The 23,365-nt window shown below is 41.6% G+C and overlaps 1 protein-coding gene across 1 annotated transcript in view; it reads right to left on the bottom strand.

Annotated features, from left to right (window-relative positions):
* The window catches only part of TBX18 (T-box transcription factor 18), a 45,822-nt gene that overhangs the window by 18,540 nt on the left and 3,917 nt on the right, over positions 1-23,365 (bottom strand). Inside the window, exons 4-5 of the mRNA XM_088470626.1 lie at positions 20,896-21,067; positions 1,570-1,737 (exon numbers count right to left, since the gene is read on the bottom strand). Coding sequence (XP_088326752.1) covers positions 1,570-1,737; positions 20,896-21,067 — 340 coding nt within the window. The remainder of the gene's footprint in view (positions 1-1,569; positions 1,738-20,895; positions 21,068-23,365) is intronic.

Here is a 23,365-nt window from a genome sequence, read left to right on the forward strand (position 1 = left end):
TACTACTACTAATACTGCGGCTACTACTGCTACTACTACTACTGCTACTTCTACTAATACTACTGTTACTGTTACTATTACTACTGCTACTACTGATTCTACGACATACTACTGCTACTACTGATTCTGCTACTACTAATTCTACTGCTTCTACTACTACTGCTGCTACTACTAATTCTACTACTACTGCTGCTACTACTAATTCTACTGCTTCTACTACTACTGCTGCTACTACTACTACTACTACTACTACTAATATTACTGCTACTACTGCTACTGTTAATACTAATAATACTGTTGCTACTACTGCTACTACTACTACTAATACTACTGCTACTACTGTTGCTGCTGCTACTACTGCTACTACTACTAATACTACTGATACTACTGCTGCCACTGTTACTGCTACTACTACTACTAATACTGCAGCTACTACTGCTACTGCTACTACTACTAATACTACTGTTACTACTGCTACTGCTGTTACTGTTACTACTGCTACAACTACTACTGCTACTACTACTTCTACTACTACTACCACTGCTACTACTACTACTTCTGCTACTGCTACTACTACTACTGCTGCTACTACTGCTGCTACTATGACTACTACTGTTACTGCTATGACTATTACTACTACTGCTGCTGCTACTACTACTGCTACTACTACTGCTGCTACTACTACTGCTACTACTACTACTGCTACTGCTACTACAACTACTGTTACTGGTACTACTGTTACTGCTACTACTACAACTCCATATTTTCATATTTGTACCTAATATTTGTACCAAGAAACTTCAGGTTCTGTAAGCAAATTGATTGCAAAGCTTTAAGTGAATCTCCTATGCCTAACGTTGCACCCAAATTCATAAGCTCATGCAAAACCAATATGCAAGCCTGCAGAAAAATGTTATACTAAGAACTGCAAATTTGGCTTTTGTTTCATCATACCCATAAAATACATGGAAGATGTACATACCGACCAAGCAGTGTTTAAATAGTGATATGGTACAAGACAAAAAGCTCAAATGGCAAAGCTTATCTTGTCATTTATAACTCTTTATGTAACAATGGCCATGCTACTGTGTGTGTATAAAGTAATCTGAAACCTTTAAAATTTTTGATTTCACTGAAATTCATGCCACCTCTAGCTATTTTATGGATGACGCAAGACAATGAAGCACCATTCTCATGAGGAGTGTGCTTATTTTAAAATATTGCCAAACAGCATACTGGTCAAAATTTGTTATGTATAAATACAATAGTATTTGTTATATATTATGTCATAAATCAGCTTCTGTATAAAATACATAAGATTAATTAATAAATCTAATGAAGTATTTCCTGTTAAGCTGTTGTAAATTAAGGAGCAGGGTCACATGACCAGTTAGCATATTAAACTTTTAGCTAAGCAAACAATATATTCCAGTGACTACAACAGTTAAGGCATCTATTTTACTGTTTTGTTTTAAATACGCAACTTTTAGTGCAAATTTACTCCATTTATAATAATTTGAAATTATAGGTTTCAGTTTTTAAATAGAAATAAATATAAGCACTGAGTACCTGTTGATTCTGGTATGCTGTAACTGTTGTAAATATTGTTTCAGGGAATGTGAACGCTTTCTCTCCTTCTCCTGCTGGAATTGGTTTTACGGGAGACAGTTCATCACCGCAATCTTTCCGAATCACATGGACACGTGGCTGATATTTGTGCATTGAATGTAGGATAATCTTAGAGGGAGAAAATCATCATTTTGCTATTTAATGTGAAAATTTTAATTGTCCTCTGCATATAAATTATCTTATTTTACTTAACTTCCATAAACACTGAACTGTATAATGAGATGACTCAATGTTAATCATTAGTGATAAATGAATTTCATATTTTAGCCTTCAATAAGATTTCATTATTCACAGTTGAGCGGTCATTGAAACAGTGTTTGAAATTGTGGTTTGGTTTTCATGCTGCAACTTCAAAAGCTAATAATAACTTTTTTTTAGTGCTGATGACTTCAAAATTGTGGTAAAATCCATGAATATTCAAGAACAAACTGTAATGGAAAAGGTACTTTAACAATGCCCATATCCTATTGATGTAGTTGCGAAACTATGTTACAAAATATAGGTTTTATTACAGTTACAATCATAGCGGCAAGTTAGTTGTATGCATTTCTCACTTGGTGTGTTAAAGAATGTAAGACGAAGGACACTTTTTTGTTTTAGATTTTTTTTGTTAAACTAACTTAAAAGGGACACTTGTTCATCATTTATTTTCCAAAAAGATTTCTCTAATGGAGAGCTGAAGCAGTATGCATTTTTATTTAACAATCGCATAACTTCCTGTAAGCTTTGTTACAGTGTCGCAAGATAAGGGAACTCAGTCAACAATGGACTTTGAAGCACAGCTAGAGTTCTTATAGATGTGTTAACTTATTGGATTGACAAATAGAACAAATAGACAGATGGAATAACTGATAGTATTTGTAGTGAATAGGGTGTAATCATAAGTCTCTTTTTGTTCAGTTACACCTGCTTTAAGTTTTGCGCATAGATTACCAATTATTTTCTCTTGTTGAGCAGACCCAGTCAGTAATGGGAGAATATAGCCATTCTATATAACTGTGGGATATTTACTGTGCACACAACAATAGTCAGGTAGTCAGGGTATTATAATGAGATTTAGGTAGAGCAGAATGTGCATATATGATTTTATTAATATTCTATCAGCAGAGCTCTAAGCTTTTCTATTTTTTTCAATTGACTTTATTTTGTAATCTCTTTACTTATGTCAGCAGAGAAAGATTATACAATAGAGCAAAATTGATGCTTAGGAGTAAAATAACAGCGATTCCTACTAGGAGACACAAAATGTACCAAAATATTGCCAGGCAACATATTTTTCTAATATCTCAGAAAGGGCAATCAACGTTTATGGGACACTGCTTTTAATATACAGTCTAAATTTTATTTGTAGACAACATACATTAGTGCATAGATAAACGAAAAAACCTATGAAAAATAATACTGGCAATAAAGACAGCTCCAATATCCCACTACTGTTATGAGTTACTCATGGCTCTATTCATCATCACTTAATTTCTACAAAAGCAGGTGGAAATGAAAATTTTCACCTGCAAGTTATTGGGCCATTTATCAAGAAGGTAAAGCAGGAGATATCATAGATAGCTCTTGCTTACCTTCCTCTCGCGGAATGGCCCGCTGTCCCCACACACTAGTATCACAGATATCTCCTACTTACCTTCCTTTGGCAGAATGGCCTGCTGTCCCCATTTACTACTATTACAGATATCTCCTACTTACCTTCCTCTGGCGGTATGGCCCACTGTCCCCATACACTAGTATCACAGATAGCTCCTGCTTACCTTCCTCTCGTGGATTGGCCCGCTGTCCCCATACACTAGTATCACAGATAGCTCCTGCTTACCTTCCTCTGGCGGAATAGCCCGCTGTCCCCATACACTAGTATCACAGATAGCTCCTGCTTACCTTCCTCTCACGGAATGGCCCACTGTCCCCATACACTAGTATCACAGATAGCTCCTGCTTACCTTCCTCTGGTGGAATGGCCTGCTGTCCCCATACACTAATATCACAGATAGCTCCTGCTTACCTTCCTCTGGCAAAATGGCCCGCTGTCCCCATACACTAGTATCACATATATCTCCTGCTTACCTTCCTCTGGCGGAATGGCCGCTGTCCCCATACACTAATATCACAGATAGCTCCTGCTTACCTTCCTCTGGTGGAATGGCCCGCTGCCCCCATACACTAGTATCACAGATAGCTCCTGCTTACCTTCCTCTGGTGGAATGGCCCGCTGTCCCCATACACTAGTATCACAGATAGCTCCTGCTACCTTCCTCTGGTGGAATGGCCCGCTGTCCCCATACACTAGTATGAGGACAGATTTCATCAAGCTCCGAAAATACAATATTTTCGGAGCTTGATTTCTGGAGCATTCTCCATCTTCAGATGGTGAGTGCTCCCACTACCTGTTCCTTACCTATGGGAAGGAGTCCCAGGTCATGAAAAGGGATACTTTTGGATCCCTCCGACTCCCTCTGCTAGATGAAAGGTGAGTTAATATGTTAATTATTCATTCAGACTCGATAATTAACATAATGAATAGGCCCCTTAATGTTGTGCCTGGGTATTTTTATTTTCTTTCTCTCTCTTTCCTCCTTTCTCTATTCAGTACTCCCCTCTCCCTCTATTCTTCCTCCTCCTCTTTCTCGATTTCTCTCTTATTGATCATCTTTCTGTTTCTTTTATTAGCACTGGATTTTATGCAATAGATTATCCTTAGCATATTTTTTATTATCACCTTCATTATTATACTTTTTGCGACATCCACGCTATTCCTTTCTGTATGTGTGTCCCTGTGTGCCTTTTAAAATTGTTCTATACTGTCATACATTTTGGATTGTGCATAATGTTGTGATGTTGTTATTGGTTGCTTTTCAGGAATGTCTGTAATCATTAGGTGGTATGTGATGAGAAAGTATGGGAAATTAAAATAACAGACGTGTTTGTAGATGTGAGTTATGCTGTAACTCTCTAGAAGTAACATCACTGACACAGGTGGGAGGGGTCTGAGTTCAGACCAATTTCTAGTATGATGTCATCATGTTTATCACTTTCACCTTTATTAACACAGATTTAAGACATAAGCCATAAACAAATGTTTAACCAGGGCCACCAATTCCAGCCAGGACACTATCTGTGTAGAGGTGGTATGCTCTCTCCAAGTTTGTGTGGGTTTCCTTCATATTCTCCACTTTCCTTTCACACACAAAAAATATACCGGCAGGTTAACTGGCTTAGGGTACAGTAGGAATACCAACTAAGTGGTGCAGACAATTGTCTAGTGCCAATCTGTCACCTGCAGATAGTTGTAGTTTTTATTTACACTTCTATTCACAAGCTCTGCCTGGCCGGCGGGCTTGTGTGAGGTGTATGGGTGTGATCGGGTGCCTTGTTGTGCACTCAGTAAGGATTGATTCAGAGAGAGCAGCAGGAGAAGTCCCTGCAGCTCTCATACAGTGGAGTCAGTCCCATGAATCTCAGCTCAGGGATCAGAGAAACATGCTAAGCTCTGAGTAAAGGAGCTCAGCACATGCAGACTGGAAGAGTTCCTGATTGGTTGAACTGCTCTTTGACACCTAGAATGGTGAGGAGGACTCCAATTTCCCAGCATGGACCCTGTCTGTGAGCTCTGGGCCTGATTCAGAGCCGGACGCTATTTGCGCTCGCTCGTTCAGAAAAAGGGGCCGGATATTTAAATAGAGCGCTCACTCTTTGCGGTCTGTTGACGCCTCTATATCTGAGCGAGCGAACGAAATATGCGCTAGCTATTTTGTAAAAACGCCCCCTGGCCGTTCGCATCATACGTCATCTCCGCTATTTATTAGATTAATCGAGTACATCGAAAGGCATCTGAACTGCTCGCAGTGCTTATGGTTGGATTTTCCTACCGCAATCATGCAAACAGTTCAGGCTAAGAGACAACCAAGTGACGTGGTCGATGACGCTGCTTTGTTAATTATGCACCCCCTTAAAACGCCCATTTTGACCGTTTGGCACGCCTGCGTTCGGATCTCCACTCCCCGTTTTCAAGCACCTTCCCTTGTTACCACCCACAAACGCCTCATCCTGTCACTCAAATTAGCAGGCACTCGCTATTTTGCGAATACACGATTTACGAACGCACTGACTGGTTGGTGCATGTGCATTACGACCCATACGCATGCGCAGATGTGCGAACATTGCTCAGAGCGAACGAGTGGCCGCTTACGAGCGGCTCTGAATCAGGCCCACTGTCTCCTTTATCCCCACAGCCTCATCACTTTTTTCCTGTCAACTCACTTCAGTACATCTCCTTTCTGTATCTCTGAGCCTCCCTGCATAACTCCTGTATGTGTCTCCCCCCACTTAATTCATCTCCTGCTTGTATCTAGAACTCCTCAGTGCTTTTTCTGCTTGTGACCCCCGCTCTCTGTCCAACTCTGCATGTGTCCCCTCTCAGTCCAACTCCTGCATGTGTCCCCTCTTAGTCCATCTCCTGCATGTGTCTCCTATCAGTCAATTTCCTGCATGTGTCCCCTCTCAGTCCATCTCCTGCATGTGTCCCCTCTTAGTCCATCTCCTGCATGTGTCTCCTATCAGTCCATTTCCTGCATGTGTCTCCTCTCAGTCCATCTCCTGCATGTGTCTCCTCTCAGTTCATCTCCTATATGTGTCTCCTCTTAGTCCATCTCCTGCATGTGTCTCCTATCAGTCCATTTCCTGCATGTGTCCCCTCTTAGTCCATCTCCTGCATGTGTCCCCTCTCAGTCCATCTCCTGCATGTGTCCCCTCTTAGTCCATCTCTTGCATGTGTCTCCTATCAGTCCATTTCCTGCATGTGTCTCCTCTCAGTCCATCTCCTGCATGTGTCTCCTCTCAGTTCATCGCCAATGTGTCTCCTCCCAGTTAATCTTCTGCATGTGTCTCCTCCCAGTTCATCTCCTGCATGTGTCCCCTCTCAGCCCATCTCCTGCATGTGTCCCCTCTCAGTCCATCTCCTGCATGTGTCTCCTCTCAGTCCATCTCCTGCATGTGTCTCCTCTCAGTCCATCTCCTGCATGTGTCTCCTCTCAATCCATCTCCTGCATGTGTCTCCTCTCAGTCCATCTCCTGCATGTGTCCCCTCTTAATCCATCTCCTGCATGTATCTCCTCTGAGTCCATTTCCTGAATGTGTCTCCCACCCCCTCTCTGTCTATCTCATGCAGAGAGCTCTCAACAGTCCTGAATGTAACAAGCCAATGCCCTAATTTGCTGCAAAGTTCTACAGCTCATGCTGTATTCCCCATATTGAAGAATAAATACAATACATGTACTGATTTTGGACACATTTTTCTTAATAAGTTTGGTGCACAATAAATGACTCCCAAGGTTTTCACATACCTACTGACTTGTGCAGTATACAAATAAAGATACAATTAATCTACAGGAGCTTTAAACACTTATGCTATATTGTTTGGCAGTTGCTCTCTAATTTGAGAGAACTGGAAATTAATCAGTTAAATTTCAGCTGCTGAAAATAATATATCAAAAGTGTATTTACCATTGGCAAAAAGTAGCTAGATAATCTCCTCCCTAGGTTCCATATATCACATAATAAATGTTTTTATTAAACTTTTAAGAAACTAGCGTTCCTAATTATTTGTCTGTAACCTCCAAGTCCCATCAGCCAAACAGTCTTTATTATTATACCAATTGGAAGAGTTGAAACAAAATAAGAAACTGGAATGCTGCACAAAAACAACTGATGGTCCATCCTCCAACTGTTATAAATTGGAAAATAGACCATAGAACCAGCATCTCTACCTTGAGAACACCACTTAACTGCTTGAAAGCCTGTACCACAGTTATCTGTTTTCAACATGCTTACCACTAGATTTAATTACCAGTGTAACAAATTAACACCCTCTGTCTCAGTCCCACTTTCATTATACCCCTACTTATTCCTCTCTCACACAGAAGGTCACTAAAAACTATTCCAGCTTCTGAAAACACAAATCCTCTAGCAGCAGTAGGAGGAGGCACTAATGTCAGTGTCACCACTGACATATTACTGTTCTCTTAATAGCAACCTGCCCAGTTGGGGAAAAGAAAACTGCATTCCAATTATCAGCCTCATTCAGACCACAAATTTAAGATCTTCCTTTTTCAGAGCTCTGAAATAGTGGTGATCTCCCTGAGGCCGGCCTGACTGTGAACAAAACAGTGATAATGTCATAATTCTCTGACCATCATGGAGGAAACACTGGGGAGCAGAATAAGGAACATGTGTGCTTCAAGAAAATGGGCGCCGCTCTACAGCACAAGGGTAGCTACATGCAGTGACATGAGGTGAGGTCAATGGCTAGTGTGGCAAACATGGAGATGGGTCTGAGTGCTGGGAGCCTGTCTCACCCTCTACTTACTATAACTCTCCCCTCACTACACTAAGCTTCAATGTCTATTGATTCTCATACCAGCAACTCTGTGTCTTCTCTTCTTGCTGCTGACTGAGCTCTGATCTCTAACCACTGCAGCGCACTTTCCGGTCACATGACACATCCAAGGTGTCCATCAGTGCTGAAGAACCCCATATTTAGAGGCAGGCCTCTAGTAGCTCTCTTTCTGTGCAGCTTACAACCAATGGTGTGGCCCGGCTCAGCTCTGCAAGCATTGTCTGACTATACAGAAGAGAGGCAGACCTGTTGCTGCCTTATCTCTCATCTCCCTGCAGTCCCAGGGTGCTCCACAAAGCTGGTGAGTGTTAACTATAAAAATATTTACAATAAACAAAGAAGATGTTTATAAGTTATAAATATCTTCTTTGTATTATTCTAATCATTTTTATATCAACTCACCGGAGAATGATGGGGAGGCTCTTCCTCCCCTCTATACCCTGCCTGCACTTCCCTGGCTACATGAGTGTCTTTGTGCCCCAGGATGTGTGATGAATTACAGGTGATTTGTGCCCAAATAAGTGTGCTACGTGCTGAACTATGAATGCAACTGCTTTAAGACTCAATTACAGTTGGAAGAAATCAATTTTATAACATGCCTCTCAGTCAAAGCAGTATACGCCCTCTTCAGTGCCACACATGGATGTTGCTTTCACAATCTCCCCGAAATTCTTTTCCAAAAGTAGGCAAGTATGCCTCTAGGTCAGCTAGTAGATTATCAACTGGTAAACTTCTGAAACAGCCATCATTGCATGATAGGGGGGCAGTTACTATACTATTAAAAATATTATATTTAAAATAAGGATTAAAGAGGAGCCAATGATGAGTTGACAAAATCACAAGATGTAACCAGCTCTTCATGGGTAAGAGAGGTCTCTCAGGACACATCAGTAATATATGCTTCTGTGTTACAACTAGGGGTGAGCGGGTTCGGATTTCTGAAATCCGAACTACCCCGAGCCCCCCCGATCCGAGTCAGATCCGAGTCAGGCTCGACTTTTTCCGCCTGACTCAGATCTGAAATCGAGGCAAAACGTCATCATCCCGCCTTCCGGGTCTTGCGGGTTTTGGATCCTATATAAGGTACCCGCGGCGGCGCCATTTTCTCACTCGGCTGTGGACAGTGAAGAGGGAGGGTGGGAGTTAGGGCTGGCTGGGCTGTGTAGTGTAGTGTAGTGTAGTGCAGAGTAGTGTTGTGCTGTGCTGTGCTGTGCTGTGCTGCTGTTGTCCACTACTTCAAAGTCCATAGGGGCTGGCTGTGTTGTGCTGTGCAGCTGTTGTTAATAGGGGCTGTGTCCACTATTTCAAAGTCCATAGGGGCTGGCTGTGTTGTGCTGTGCAGCTGTTGTTAATAGGGGCTGTGTCCACTACTTCAAAGTACATAGGGGCTGGCTGGACTGTGTTGTGCAGTCAGTTCTCCATAGGGGCTGTGTCCACTCCAAAGTCCTGTGCAGTGTCCCAGTCCTAAAGGGGTGCTGTAGTGTTGTCCAGGGGGTGCTCTGTCCATCAGGGGTGCTCCCCCCAAGTGCTAAAAAAATAATATTTTTTGTGTGTTTGTGAATTGTGTGCGCAGTAGCCGCACGTGCATCAACAAAGTAGTGCCAAGCGTGCGCCTGTGTCATAAGTAAAGGGCCGGCTGGCTTGACCGTTAAAGGGTGCTGTAACCCACAAAGTACACTCCAGTCCAAACCGAAAAAAAAATTATTTTCTATGTTTGAGAATTGTGTGCGCAGTAGCCGCACGTGCATCAACAAAGTAGTGCCAAGCGTGCGCCTGTGTCATAAGTAAAGGGCCGGCTGGCTTGACCGTTAAAGGGTGCTGTAACCCCCAAAGTACACTCCAAACCAAAAAAATATATATTTTCTGTGTTTGTGAATTGTGTGCGCAGTAGCCGCACGTGCATCAACAAAGTAGTGCCAAGCGTGCGCCTGTGTCATAAGTAAAGGGCCGGCTGGCTTGACCGTTAAAGGGTGCCGTGACCCCCAAAGTACACTCCAAACCAAAAAAATATATATTTTCTGTGTTTGTGAATTGTGTGCGCAGTAGCCGCACGTGCATCAACAAAGTAGTGCCAAGCGTGCGCCTGTGTCATAAGTAAAGGGCCGGCTGGCTTGACCGTTAAAGGGTGCCGTGACCCCCAAAGTACACTCCAAACCAAAAAAATATATATTTTCTGTGTTTGTGAATTGTGTGCGCAGTAGCCGCACGTGCATCAACAAAGTAGTGCCAAGCGTGTGCCTGTATCATAAGTAAAGGGCCGGCAGGCTTGACAGTTAAAGGGTGCTGTAACCCCCAAAGTACACTCCAGTCCAAACCAAAAAAAAAATTATTTTCTGTGTTTGTGAATTGTGTGCGCAGTAGCCACACGTGCATCAACAAAGTAGTGCCAAGCGTGCGCCTGTGTCATAAGTAAAGGGCCGGCTGGCTTGACCGTTAAAGGGTGCTGTAACTCCCAAAGTACACTCCAAACAAAAAATATATATATTTTCTGTGTTTGTGAATTGTGTGCGCAGTAGCCGCACGTGCATCAACAAAGTAGTGCCAAGCGTGCGCCTGTGTCATAAGTAAAGGGCCAGCTGGCTTGACCATTAAAGGGTGCTGTAACCCCCAAAATACACTCCAAACCAAAAAAATATATATTTTCTGTGTTTGTGAATTGTGTGCACAGTAGCTGCACGTGCATCAACAAAGTAGTACCAAGCGTGCACCTGTGACATAAGTAAAGGGCCGGCTGGCTTGACCGTTAAAGGGTGCTGTAACCCCCAAAGTACACTCCAGTCCAAACCAAAAAAATATATATTTTCTGTGTTTGTGAATTGTGTGCACAGTAGCCGCACGTGCATCAACAAAGTAGTGCCAAGCATGCGCCTGTGTCATAAGTAAAGGGCCGGCTGGCTTGACCGTTAAAGGGTGCTGTGACCCCCAAAGTACATTCCAGTCCAAAAAAATATATATTTTCTGTGTTTGTGAATTGTGTGCGCAGTAGCCGCACGTGCATCAACAAAGTAGTGCCAAGCGTGCGCCTGTGTCATAAATAAAGGGCCGGCTGGCTTGACAGTTAAAGGGTGCTGTAACCCCCAAAGTACACTCCAGTCCAAACCAAAAAAAAAATTATTTTCTGTGTTTGTGAATTGTGTGCACAGCAGCCGCACGTGCATCAACAAAGTAGTGCCAAGTGTGCGCCTGTGTCATAAGTAAAGGGCCGGCTGGCTTGACCGTTAAAGGGTGCTGTAACCCCCAAAATACACTCCAAACCAAAACAAAAAATATTTTCTGTGTTTGTGAATTGTGTGCGCAGTAGCCGCACGTTCATCAACAAAGTAGTGCCAAGCGTGCGCCTGTGTCATAAGTAAGGGGCCAGCTGGCTTGACCATTAAAGGGTACTGTAACCCCCAAAGTACACTCCAAACCAAATAACAAATTATTTTTTATGTGTTTGTGAATTGTGTGCGCAATAGCCACACGTGCATCAACAAAGGAGCAGCGCCAAGCGTGTGCCTGTGTCCCATAAGTAAAGAGCCGGCTGGCTCATTTCTTAAAGGGTGGTGTAACCCACAAAGTGCACTACTCTCCAGCAAAAATAAAAAAATATTTTCTGTGTTTAGCCGCACGTATATATCAAATCGATATAACATAAATGGAGGACCAAACTTTCTCCGATAAAAATAAAATAGAGAAAGATCAAGAACCACTACCTCCTAGTGCTGAAGCTGCTGCCACTAGTCATGACATAGACGATAACATGCCATCAACGTCGTCTGTCAAGGCCGATGCCCAATGTCATAGTAGAGGGCACATACAATCCCAAATGACAAAGTTCAGGAAAATGACCTTGAAAAAAACATTTAAATCAGCTGAAGAGAAACGTAAACTTGCCAATATGCCATTTACGATACGGAGTGGCAAGGAACGGCTAAGGTCGATCCCTAATATGTTCATGACTAGTGGTTCAGCTTCACATGACGATGGAAGCCCTCCTCCCACTAAAAAAATCAAACGAGTTAAGCTGGCAAAAGCACAGCGAAGAACTGTGCTTTCTAAGAAGATATCACAAATCCCCAAGGAGAGTCCAAGTGTGGTGGTGGGTGCGATGCCTGACCTTCCCAGCACTGGATGGGAAGAGGTGGCTCTTTCCACCATTTGCACGCCCCCTGCAAGTGCTGAAAGGAGCACACCACAGTCCACTTGCTGATATGCAAATTGAAGATGTCACTGTTGAAGTACAACAGGATGAGGATACTGGTGTAGCTGGCGCTGAGGAGGAAGTAGGCCAGGAGGATTCTAATGGTGATGTGGTTTGTTTAAATCAGGCTCCGGGGGAGACAGTTGTTGTCCGTGGGATGAAAAAGCCCATCACAGTCATGCCTGGGCAGAAGACCAAACATTCCACCTCTTTGGTCTGGCAATATTTCTATCCAAATCCGGACAACAACTGTCTTGCCATATGTAGCATATGTAAAGGTGAAATAAGTAGGGGTAGGGACGTCAACCACCTAGGAACATCCTCCCTTATACGGCACCTGCAGCGCATTCATAAAAAGTTACTGTCAAGTTCAGAAACTTTGGCTAAGACCGTAAGCAGTCCAGGGACACCTAAATCCCGTTGTCCTGTTGTATCCAAGCGCCTGCAAACCACACCGTCAACTCCCTCCTCGTCAATTTCCTCCTTAGTCAGGATCGGAAGTAGTCCTGCAGGCCATGTCACTGGCATGACTGACTCTCCTATCCGGGATTCCTCCGGAGGATCCTGCATTGCTACGCCTACTGCTGCTGCTGCTGTTGCTGCTGCTGGGAGTCGTTCATCATCCCAGAGAGGAAGTAGGAACACCACTACTTTTACTAAACAATTGACCCTCCAACAGTCCTTAGCGAGGAGGATGAAGTACGACAGCAGTCATCCTGAAGCAAAACGTATAACTGAGGCCTTGACTGCTATGTTGGTGTTAGACGTGCGTCCGGTATCTGCCATTAGTGCAGTGGGATTTAGACAATTGATGGAGGTAGTGTGTCCCCGGTTCCAAATCCCATCTAGATTCCACTTCACTAGGCAGGCGATACCGTGACTGTACAGAAACGTCAGAAAAAGTGTCCTCAGTGTCCTGAAATATGCCGATGTACGCAATGTCCACTTAACCATGGACATGTGGACAAGTGGAACAGGGCAGACTAAGGACTATATGACTGTGACAGCCCACTGGGTAGATGTATCACCTTACGCAGCAACAGCAGCAGCGTCACCAGTAGCAGCATCTCAGAAACGCCAGCTCGTTCCAAGGCAGTCTACGCTGTGTATCACCGGTTTCAGTAAGAGGCACACCGCCGACAACCTCTTAGAGAAACTGAGGGAAATCATCGCCCAGTGGCTTACCCCACTTAGACTCTCCTGGGGATTTGTGATATCTGACAACGCCACCAATATTGTGCGGGCATTACATCTGGGCAAATTCCAGCACGTCCCATGTTTTGCTCACACATTAAACTTGGTGGTGCAGAATTTTCTGAAAAGCGACAGGGGCGTGCAGGAGACGCTTTGGATGGCCCGAAAAATTTCTGCCCACTTTCTCCATTCAGCAACTGCGTGCCGAAGACTGGAGTGCCAGCAAACACTCTTGAACCTGCCCCGTCATCACCTGAAGCAAGAGGTTGTGACGCGGTGGAACTCAACCCTCTATATGCTTCAGAGGATGGAGGAACTGCAAAAGGCCATACAAGCCTATACATCCACCTATGACATAGGCAAAGGAGGGGGTATGCACCTGACTCAAGCGCAGTGGAGAATGATTTCCGTGTTGTGCAAGGTTCTCCAGCCTTTCGAACTTGCCACACGTGAAGTCAGTTCAGACACTGCCAGCTTGAGTCAGGTCATTCCCCTCATCAGGCTTTTGCAGAAGCAGCTGGAGAAAGTGAAGGAGGAGCTAAGACGGAGCGATTCCGCTCGGCATGTGGGACTTGTGGATGAAGCCCTTCATTCGCTTTGCCAGGATTCCAGGGTGGTCAATCTGTTGAAATCAGACCACTACATTTTGGCCACCGTGCTCGATCCTAGGTTTAAAGCCTATGTGGTGTCTCTCTTTCCGGCCGACACAAGCCTGCAGAGGTGCAAAGACCTGCTGGTGAACACACTGTCAGCTGAAGCGGAACGTGACACGTCAACAGCTCCTTCTTCATTTTCTCCCGCAACTGGGGCTGCCAGGAAAAAACTTAGGTATCCTAAGCAACCCGCTGGCGGTGATGCAGGGCAGGCAGAACCAAGTTTGGACATCTGGTCCGGACTGAAGGACCTGGCAACAATTTCTGACATGTCTACTGTCACTGCATATGATACTGTCACCATTGACAGAATGGTGGAGGATTACATCGGTGACAGCATCCAAGTAGGCATGTCAGACAGTCCATACCTGTACTGGCAGGAAAAAGAGGCAATTTGGAGGCCCCTGTACAAACTGGCTCTATTTTACCTGAGTTGCCCCCCCTCCAGTGTGTACTCCGAAAGAGTGTTTAGTGCAGCCGGGAACCTTGTCAGCGAAAGGCGTAGGAGGTTGCTTCCACAGAATGTGGAGAAGATGATGTTCATCAAAATGAATTATCAGCTCTTCCAGGGAGACCAGCCTCCAGAACGTACAGAGGGACCTGTGGTGGTGGATTCCAGTGGGGACGAATTAATACTCTGTGAGGATGAGGATGTACACACTGAAGAGGGTGAGGAATCGGTGGATGAGGAGGATGAGGATGACATCTTGCCTCCGTAGAGCCAGTTTGTGCAGGGACAGATTAATTGCCAGCTTGTTTTGTGGGGGCCCAAACGAACAAATCATTTCAGCCACAGTTGTGTGGCAGACCCTGGCGCTGAAATGATTGGTTTGTTAAAGTGTGCATGTCCTGTTTATACAACATAAGGGTGGGTGGGAGGGCCCAAGGACAATTCCATTTTGCACCTCTTTTTTTTCTTTGCATTATGTACTGTTTGGGGCCTAGTTTTTCAAACTGCCATCCTGTCTGCCACTGCAGTATCACGCCTAGATGGGTCACGTGTTTGTGCCGCCCACTCGTGTCGCTTAGCATAGTCATCCAGCTACCTCGGTGCAACCTTTTGGACATAAAAACACTATTGTGAGGTGTGAGGTGTTCAGAATAGACTGGAAATGAGTGGAAATTAAGGTTATTGAGGTTAATAATAGCATAGGAGCAGAAAAACCTACAAATTCTGTGATTTTAGCTGTTTTTATGCTTTTTTAAAAAAAAATACAGATCCAAAACACAAAACCCAGAACCCAAAACACGGAAGGGTGGTTTTGGCAAAACCAATCCAGATCCAAAACACGAAGAAAGATCCAGATCCAAAACCAAAACACAAAACACGAAAAGTGGCCGGTGCACACCCCTAGTTACAACAGGACACATCAGTAATATAAGTACCTGTGTTACAGCAGGACACATCACATCAGTAATATATGCTCTTGTGTTACAGTAGGATACATCAGTAATATAAGTACCTGTGTTCCAGCAGGACACATCAGTAATATATGCTCCTGTGTTACAGCAGGATATATCAGTAATATATGCTCCTGTGCTACAGCAGGACACAGCAGTAATATATGCTCCTGTGTTACAGCAGGACACATCAGTAATATAAGTACCTGTGTTACAGCAGGACACATCACATCAGTAATATATGCTCTTGTGTTACAGTAGGATACATCAGTAATATAAGTACCTGTGTTACAGCAGGACACATCAGTAATATATGCTCCTGTGTTACAGCAGGATATATCAGTAATATATTCTCCTGTGCTACAGCAGGACACTGTACATCAGTAATATAAGTACCTGTGTTACAGCAGGACACATCTGTAATATATGCACCTGGATTACAGCAGGACACATCAGTAATATATGCTCCTGTGTTACAGCAGGACACATCAGTAATATAAGTACCTGTGTTACAACAGGACACATCATATCAGTAATATATTCTCTTGTGTTACAGTAGGATACATCAGTAAGATAAGTACCTGTGTTAAAGCAGGACACAGCAGTAATATATGCTCCTGTGTTACAGCAGGACACATCTGTAATATATGCTCCTGTGTTACAGCAGGACACATCAGTAATATATACTCCTGTGATATAGCAGGACACATCAGTAATATAAGTACCTGTGTTAAAGCAGGACACAGCAGTAATATATGCTCCTGGATTACAGCAGGACACATCAGTAATATATGCTCCTGTGTTACAGCAGGACACATCAGTAATATATACTCCTGTGATATAGCAGGACACATCAGTAATATAAGTACCTGTGTTACAGCAGGACACAGCAGTTATATATGCTCCTGTGTTACAGCAGGACACATCTGTAATATATGCACCTGGATTACAGCAGGACACATCAGTAATATATGCTCCTGTGCTACAGCAGGACACATCAGTAATATATGCTCCTGTGATATAGCAGGACACATCAGTAATATTAGCTCCTGTGTTACAGCAGGATATATCAGTAATATATGCTCCTGTGCTACAGCAGGATACTGTTCATCAGTAATATAAGTACCTGTGTTACAGCAGGACACATCACATCAGTAATATATGCTCTTGTGTTACAGTAGGATACATCAGTAATATAAGTACCTGTATTACAGCAGCACACATCAGTAATATATGCTCCTGTGTTACAGCTGGATACTGTACATCAGTAATATAAGTACCTGTGTTACAGCAGGACACATCTCATATATGCACCTGGATTACAGCAGGACACATCAGTAATATATGCACCTGTGTTACAGCAGGACACATCTCATATATGCACCTGGATTACAGCAGGACACATCAGTAATATATGCTCCTGTGATATAGCAGGACACATCAGTAATATAAGTACCTGTGTTACAGCAGGACACATCACATCAGTAATATATGCTCTTGTGTTACAGTAGGATACATCAGTAATATATGCTCCTGTGTTACAGCAGGACACATCAGTAATATATGCTCCTGTGTTACAGCAGGACACATCAGTAATATATGCTCCTGTGTTACAGCAGGATACTCTACATCAGTAATATATGCTCCTGTGTTACAGCAGGACACATCAGTAATATATGCTCCTGTATTACAGCAGGACACATCAGTAATATATGGCCCTGTGATATAGCAGGACACATCAGTAATATATGCTCCTGTGTTACAGTAGGACACATCAGTAAGATAAGTACCTGTGTTACAGCAGGACACATCAGTAATATATGCTCCTGTGTTACAGCAGGACACATCAGTAATATATGCTCCTGTGTTACAGCAGGACACATCAGTAATATAGGCTCCTGTGATGACGCCGGAACTCCGAGGACTCCATCCCGAACAAAGGTAAGTCTGGGGCACCCTTACCATTAGCCGGAGGGGGGAGGGTTAGGATTAGAGAATCTAGCGGGGGTTAGGGTTTGGGGGGAAGGGATTAGGGTTAGGCACCCCTAGGGCGGAGTGTTACGGTTAGGCACCCCCCCCGGTTTAGGTTAGGTTTACGGAGCGGTAAGGGGGGGTGAAGGGTAGGAACCCCCCGGGGGTAGATTAGTGTTAGGCACTAAGGGGGGTGGTTAGGGTTAGGCACCACTAAGGGAATGTTAGGATTATGGGAGGGAAAGAGGAGGTTAGGGTACATACCTGCCCCTGTCGGGATCTTGATCCTGTCTGGCATCTGCTGTCGGGATTTGACCCAGCGGCTAAACAACCACCAGCATTTCAATTCCATTCCCAGTAATATATTCTCCTGTGTTACAGCAGGACACAGCAGTTATATATGCTCCTGTGTTACAGCAGGACACAGCAGTAATATATGCACCTGTGTTACATCAGGACATCAGTAATATATGCTCCTGTGTTACAGTAGGACACATCAGTAATATATGCACCTGTGTTATATCAGGACATCAGTAATATAAGCACCTGTGTTACAACAGGACACATCAGTAATGGGTTGGGAATGAAAAAGCCATCGGTTCAAATCCCAACACTGCAAGCCCGACAGCAGTGTTACAGCAGGACACATCTGTAATATATGCACCTGTGTTACAGCAGGACACATCAGTAATATATGCTCCTCTGATCCAGCAGGACACAACAGTAATATACAGTATGTGCCTGTGTTACAACATGACACATCAGTATTATATATGCACCTGTGTTACAGCAGGACACAACACAGGTTACAAATGAAAAATGTACTGTTATTTACCCTTACTTACCCCTCTGATGAGGTCCCGTGAAGTCCTTGTCCTCAGCAAGGTCCTCTGCTGGGCTGCTGGCAGCCTAATGCTGCCAGCGATGGGGCTCCGGTATTATGTGCATGCGCGATGGTCCGCCTGCGCATGTGTGTGACATAGGGAACCGGCAGTGTCTGGAAGGCTTCGCTGAAGCCGGAAAGGCACCGCCGGGTCTCCATTGCCGGCAATGGAGACTTTATGGTGAGAGCGATGCTTGACAAACATCTTAGATGACCGCTGTTTGTTAAATCCAGAAACCTGGCATAACCCCTTTAGTGAGCGCTAAAGGCGTTATGCTTCATAAATGGGTGCCCCGATTTAAAACTAAAAGTGCAAATTATATGCCAATTAAAGCAAACACCTGATATCTTCCCCTTTAATAAATTAAAGTAAATCTGCATGCTCAAAAAAATGTTAAAGTGTAGAATAATGTTTTAGTTGCAGCAATGTTTATTCAGACAGTGGTAAGTATTAAAAATAAAACCCAATCATCCAGTCAGATTCTGGGGCCAACCATAATTATCAACATTTCATAACTTCACTGGTGCATATGTGTCTGTGTTCCAGTTTTCTCATATGAACACCAATATGCTCACATTGTACTTTGACCATGCTAACAATCCCCCTCAATCCCCCAATCCCCTTGTAAGGAGCTGCAAGTGGTCATAAACACAAGATGTGACTGACTGCTCAGTTTGCCGCAAATGTACTTAATGCTTTGCACGTATACGCGCAGAATAATAATGTGTTTTGTACAGCAAAATGCACTTTGCATCCATCTCAACATGCCTGGCTCAGTGTACATAAGGAACTAGTCACTATCGTCATCCATGTGGACAGCAAAAGCTCAAATGTGAGAGGTGAAATAAATGTAAATTAGCTTGAAAAGATAAATACTATGTAGACATTAAGCTTAGGCTATTTATCACGCTGTTGCAAACATTTTGCTAAGTGCAAACTTACTTTTTTAGCTCCAAATTAGAGAATATATTATTTACTATTTGAATAAATGACTATAGTTAATCAAAGCATTATTCAGTTCTTTAGTAGACTCCTTGTTTAGTAAAAGTAATTGCATGCTGTATAGACACTATGGGATAAATTTACTAAAGTGAGAGTTTTTAGAAGTGAGTTTTAGAAGAGATGTTGCCCATAGCAACCAATCAGATTCTAGTTATCTTCTAGAAGGTGCTAATTAAATGTTAAGTAGAATCTGGTTGGTTGCTGTGGGCAATATCTCTTCTAAAACTCACTTCTAAAAACTCTCACTTTAGTAAATTTACCCCTATGTAGCCAACAGGCAGCTTCTCTAAAACTGAGACTCTCCCTTAAAAGCAGTATATACCAGTTCTTTATTACTTGGCTTATTACTGGGCATTTCCATCCTTAATAATAACAATAAAAAATGTTCTATATATAAGCTAGCTCCTGCTTTTTTTACTTCAGCCTCTCATTGGTCTGACAGTTTGTTTACTAGTATACAAATGGAAAAGTCTCCCTCAGGCCAGACGGTGGATAATGGCCTAACCACCCAGCCACATAAGACTGTGATGATACTTGGTTTGAAATTTCATTGTGAGTTAGCTTTGCAAATGGAATTTAAGACAAAGTGGCAGTAAGAGTAAGACAAAGTGGCAGTAAGAGTAATTAAAAAGTAATAATTTAGAGGCATGGTATTATTTTACTACTTTTTGAAATTTTTGGCCACAATCTCTTTAGGAGCCAGTTGCATATAGAGCAAATGTACTTTAACCAATACTGACCAATCAGTCTATTTAGCTGTAGGTGCATAGGTAGAAAGCCTGTGATCATCTTTATGATAAACATTTCTCCATACACTGAAGGTAACATTGAATGCCACAAATATTGTTGTGTTCAGCATTTAGTTTAGAGGGAACAGATTATTAACAAAGGGATCAGTCACCTCTAATGTAAAAGGTATTCCAATTTCCGTGCAGGTAATACATTGCTTTACTATGATTATGGCATTTATGAATATGTACATTATTTTTTAATAGCAAGCCAGAAATGACTCTGAGCCTTCCTGTATATTTTGTTTTTAATATGTGCATCATATCTGAACCATCTGATAGTATGTACTAAGTAACGGTTTATACTAAGATTCAATAAGGTATAAATCACAAAAATATACAACAGGAGTTATTCAACTTAACATTGGTTTATGCCTAGTACCAGATATGGGTGCTCAAAGACAGTCACCCTCATACATTATTGTACTGTCCAGCTATGCATTCTACATTCTTGAAAACTGAAGAATTGGTGAACCCATATAAAAATATAATGCCGTCTTTTGAATTGCTAGCAGATGCCTATTAGTTCTGTTGTTGGCAAATTTAATATATACATCTTGTATTCATTTGCACAGTTATAAAAAATAAGCCCCAAGAGCATTTAAATGATTATTTATATTTTCCTAAACATTTTTATGAACCCCAACATCTCATAATTTCTTATTATGCATAAAATATATTGGCATTATTTGAATTAATTAAAGATTATTCTAGGTTTAAAATCTAAGCTCTTTTGGTAAAAACTATTTCTAAATATATTAATACAAACACAATTTCCAATATTAATACTCACATGGCCTTGGTCATCCAGCTCATTATTGGTGAGTTTTAATTTGTCAAAACTAATGACCTGTCTCATCCAGGTCTCACCAGAAGCTGGGGAATCTGGATGGATATAAACACGGGGAGGGACTGGGGAGTCTGCATTGCCTGCAACCATCCATTTTGAACTATGGTAGACATAACTAGGGAAACATACAAATCAAATATAAAATAAATTTTGACATAATCATGTATTAGTACAAAAATTATACATATACTTGAAATTTCCAAGCTTGCAAAACTAGAAAAGTGTACAAACTATTTATTATTTAATATTTTGAGAATGATTTGCTGCAGTTATAAATTGTACTCCAGCACAGTAAATGATATACAGATTGAGTCTCCCCCCAAATATTCCGAAATACGGAATATTCCAAAATATGGAATTATTTTGACATGAATGAGATAATGAAACCTTTGATTTTTGATGGTTCAATGTACACAAACTTTGTCTAAGGCACAAATTATTAATTATATTGTATAAAATTACCTTCAGGGTGTGTGTATAAGGTGTATATGAAACATAAATGAATTTCATTTCTGTACACAAACTTTGCTTGAGCCACAAAATTATTGAAAATATTGTATAAAATTACCTGCAGGCTGTGTGTATAAGGTGTATATAAAACATAAATGCATTCTGTGTGTATATTTGAGTCCCATTCCCAAGATATTTCATTATGATATGCAAATATTCCAAAATACGGAATATTCTGTTATCCAAAATACCCCTGGTCCCAAGCATTTTGGATATGTGAGACTCAACCTGTACTAAAGGTGCAAGTTTTACCTGATTTCAGGGTATATCTGTTTACATCTAACACCCAATCAGGTTAGGACAGTGGTTCCCAAACTTTCTTGAATCATGGCGCCCTAGAGTATCAGCATTTTTTCAAGGCACCCCTAGGCCAAATGTTTCTTATTGAGAAATGCAGAAAAAAATATTGCATCAAATAAATTGTGCTATCTGACATCCTTAGGGTCAGTTATGTAGTGGTGGACAGGGTTGCGCTTAGGTTTGTCCACATATTTTATGATTGGCAGCCACTATCACTGGTTTTATCACATTAAACATAAATAATTTTATTTGGTCCTGGGCCATCAACCTATGGCACCCCTGCAAGTGCCCCGAGACACGCCAGGGTGCCACATCACCCAGTTTGGGAACCACTGGGTTAGGAGAAAACAGTCAATATTTGACATTTTGCTATAATTTGATTGGCTTTAGTAACTAACAACAATATGCAAAACTGGTGTAAAGTGTACACTTTTATTACATTGTCACCAAAATGTAAAAAGAAAAACTTTTAGCACATTTTCTTGTAATCTGATTTATGGAAGCAAACACGGGTCTGACAGACTGGGCTGAAATGTGTTACTTTAGTAAATTTCCCATTGAAGTAAAGCTTTTAAGGAAGAAAAAAACTAGTTAATTTAATACATTTAAGCCCTATTTGAGTATATGACATACATAGTAAGTTCCATTTCTCATATAGAGAACTTAAGGTATTATATTAATAATCATGATTATTTCTGGGAGGTTTTATACTTTCTGTATTTGTCTCTTTTTTAAGACAGTATGTAATATTACAGCCATCAATTTTATCATGCATAATTAAATACATTAATCTAAAAATATTATTATGATAGCTGTTACTAGCATATGTTTTATGCATAATGACATTTTAAATTGTGACATTAATTTTCTTCACTGCATGTCATGGAGATATTTGTCTACATAAAATGAGAGTGCAGGTAATTTAATGTTTAAAATACTTTTATAAGGTAAAGGTCATAATTACTATTAGCAAGAAATGATGTAAAATCTGCCCATAAATTACTGTGTCTGTGGAAGTAAAAATAAATAGCAGGAGCACAGCAGAACAGTTAATAAACACATGTATATGTGAAAACTGAACTGTGGTCCTCAGTAGTCCCACTGGAGAACATAATATATTTTGCAGATATGTATAAGTGCATATGTATAGAACTCTAAACTGCAAGCCATGTGACAAGTGACTATAATTCTAAAACATATGTTATGCTACTGCAATTATACATGCTGTATTTCCGAATTCATTTCTATCTTACATGGAAATCTATTTTCCCAACTACACACTTTGCAAGAAGTTTTAGAAAACATCAGCAAACAGCAATTAGATGCATAAATAATAATAAAAAAACATTTTTTTTAATAAATTAGTTGCCTATTTTGCAAGAGTAATAATAAAAGCAACAAAAACATTATTATTATTAATAATAATAATAATAATAATAATAAATGCTTACATACATCTAAAAATACATGCATGCATATAAGATATTTATACAGAAATGTGCAATATTTAACTAATCTGTAGTTCCATTTGCAAACACTGAATCTGCTCTAATTATGACTCTTGAAGCTATCTTGTTCCCAGAAGTGAATTATGGGTAATCAC

The sequence above is a fragment of the Taudactylus pleione genome, unplaced genomic scaffold, assembly GCF_031769625.1.
Source record: "Taudactylus pleione unplaced genomic scaffold, aTauple2 ptg000015l, whole genome shotgun sequence".
Taxonomy (NCBI): domain Eukaryota; kingdom Metazoa; phylum Chordata; class Amphibia; order Anura; family Myobatrachidae; genus Taudactylus; species Taudactylus pleione.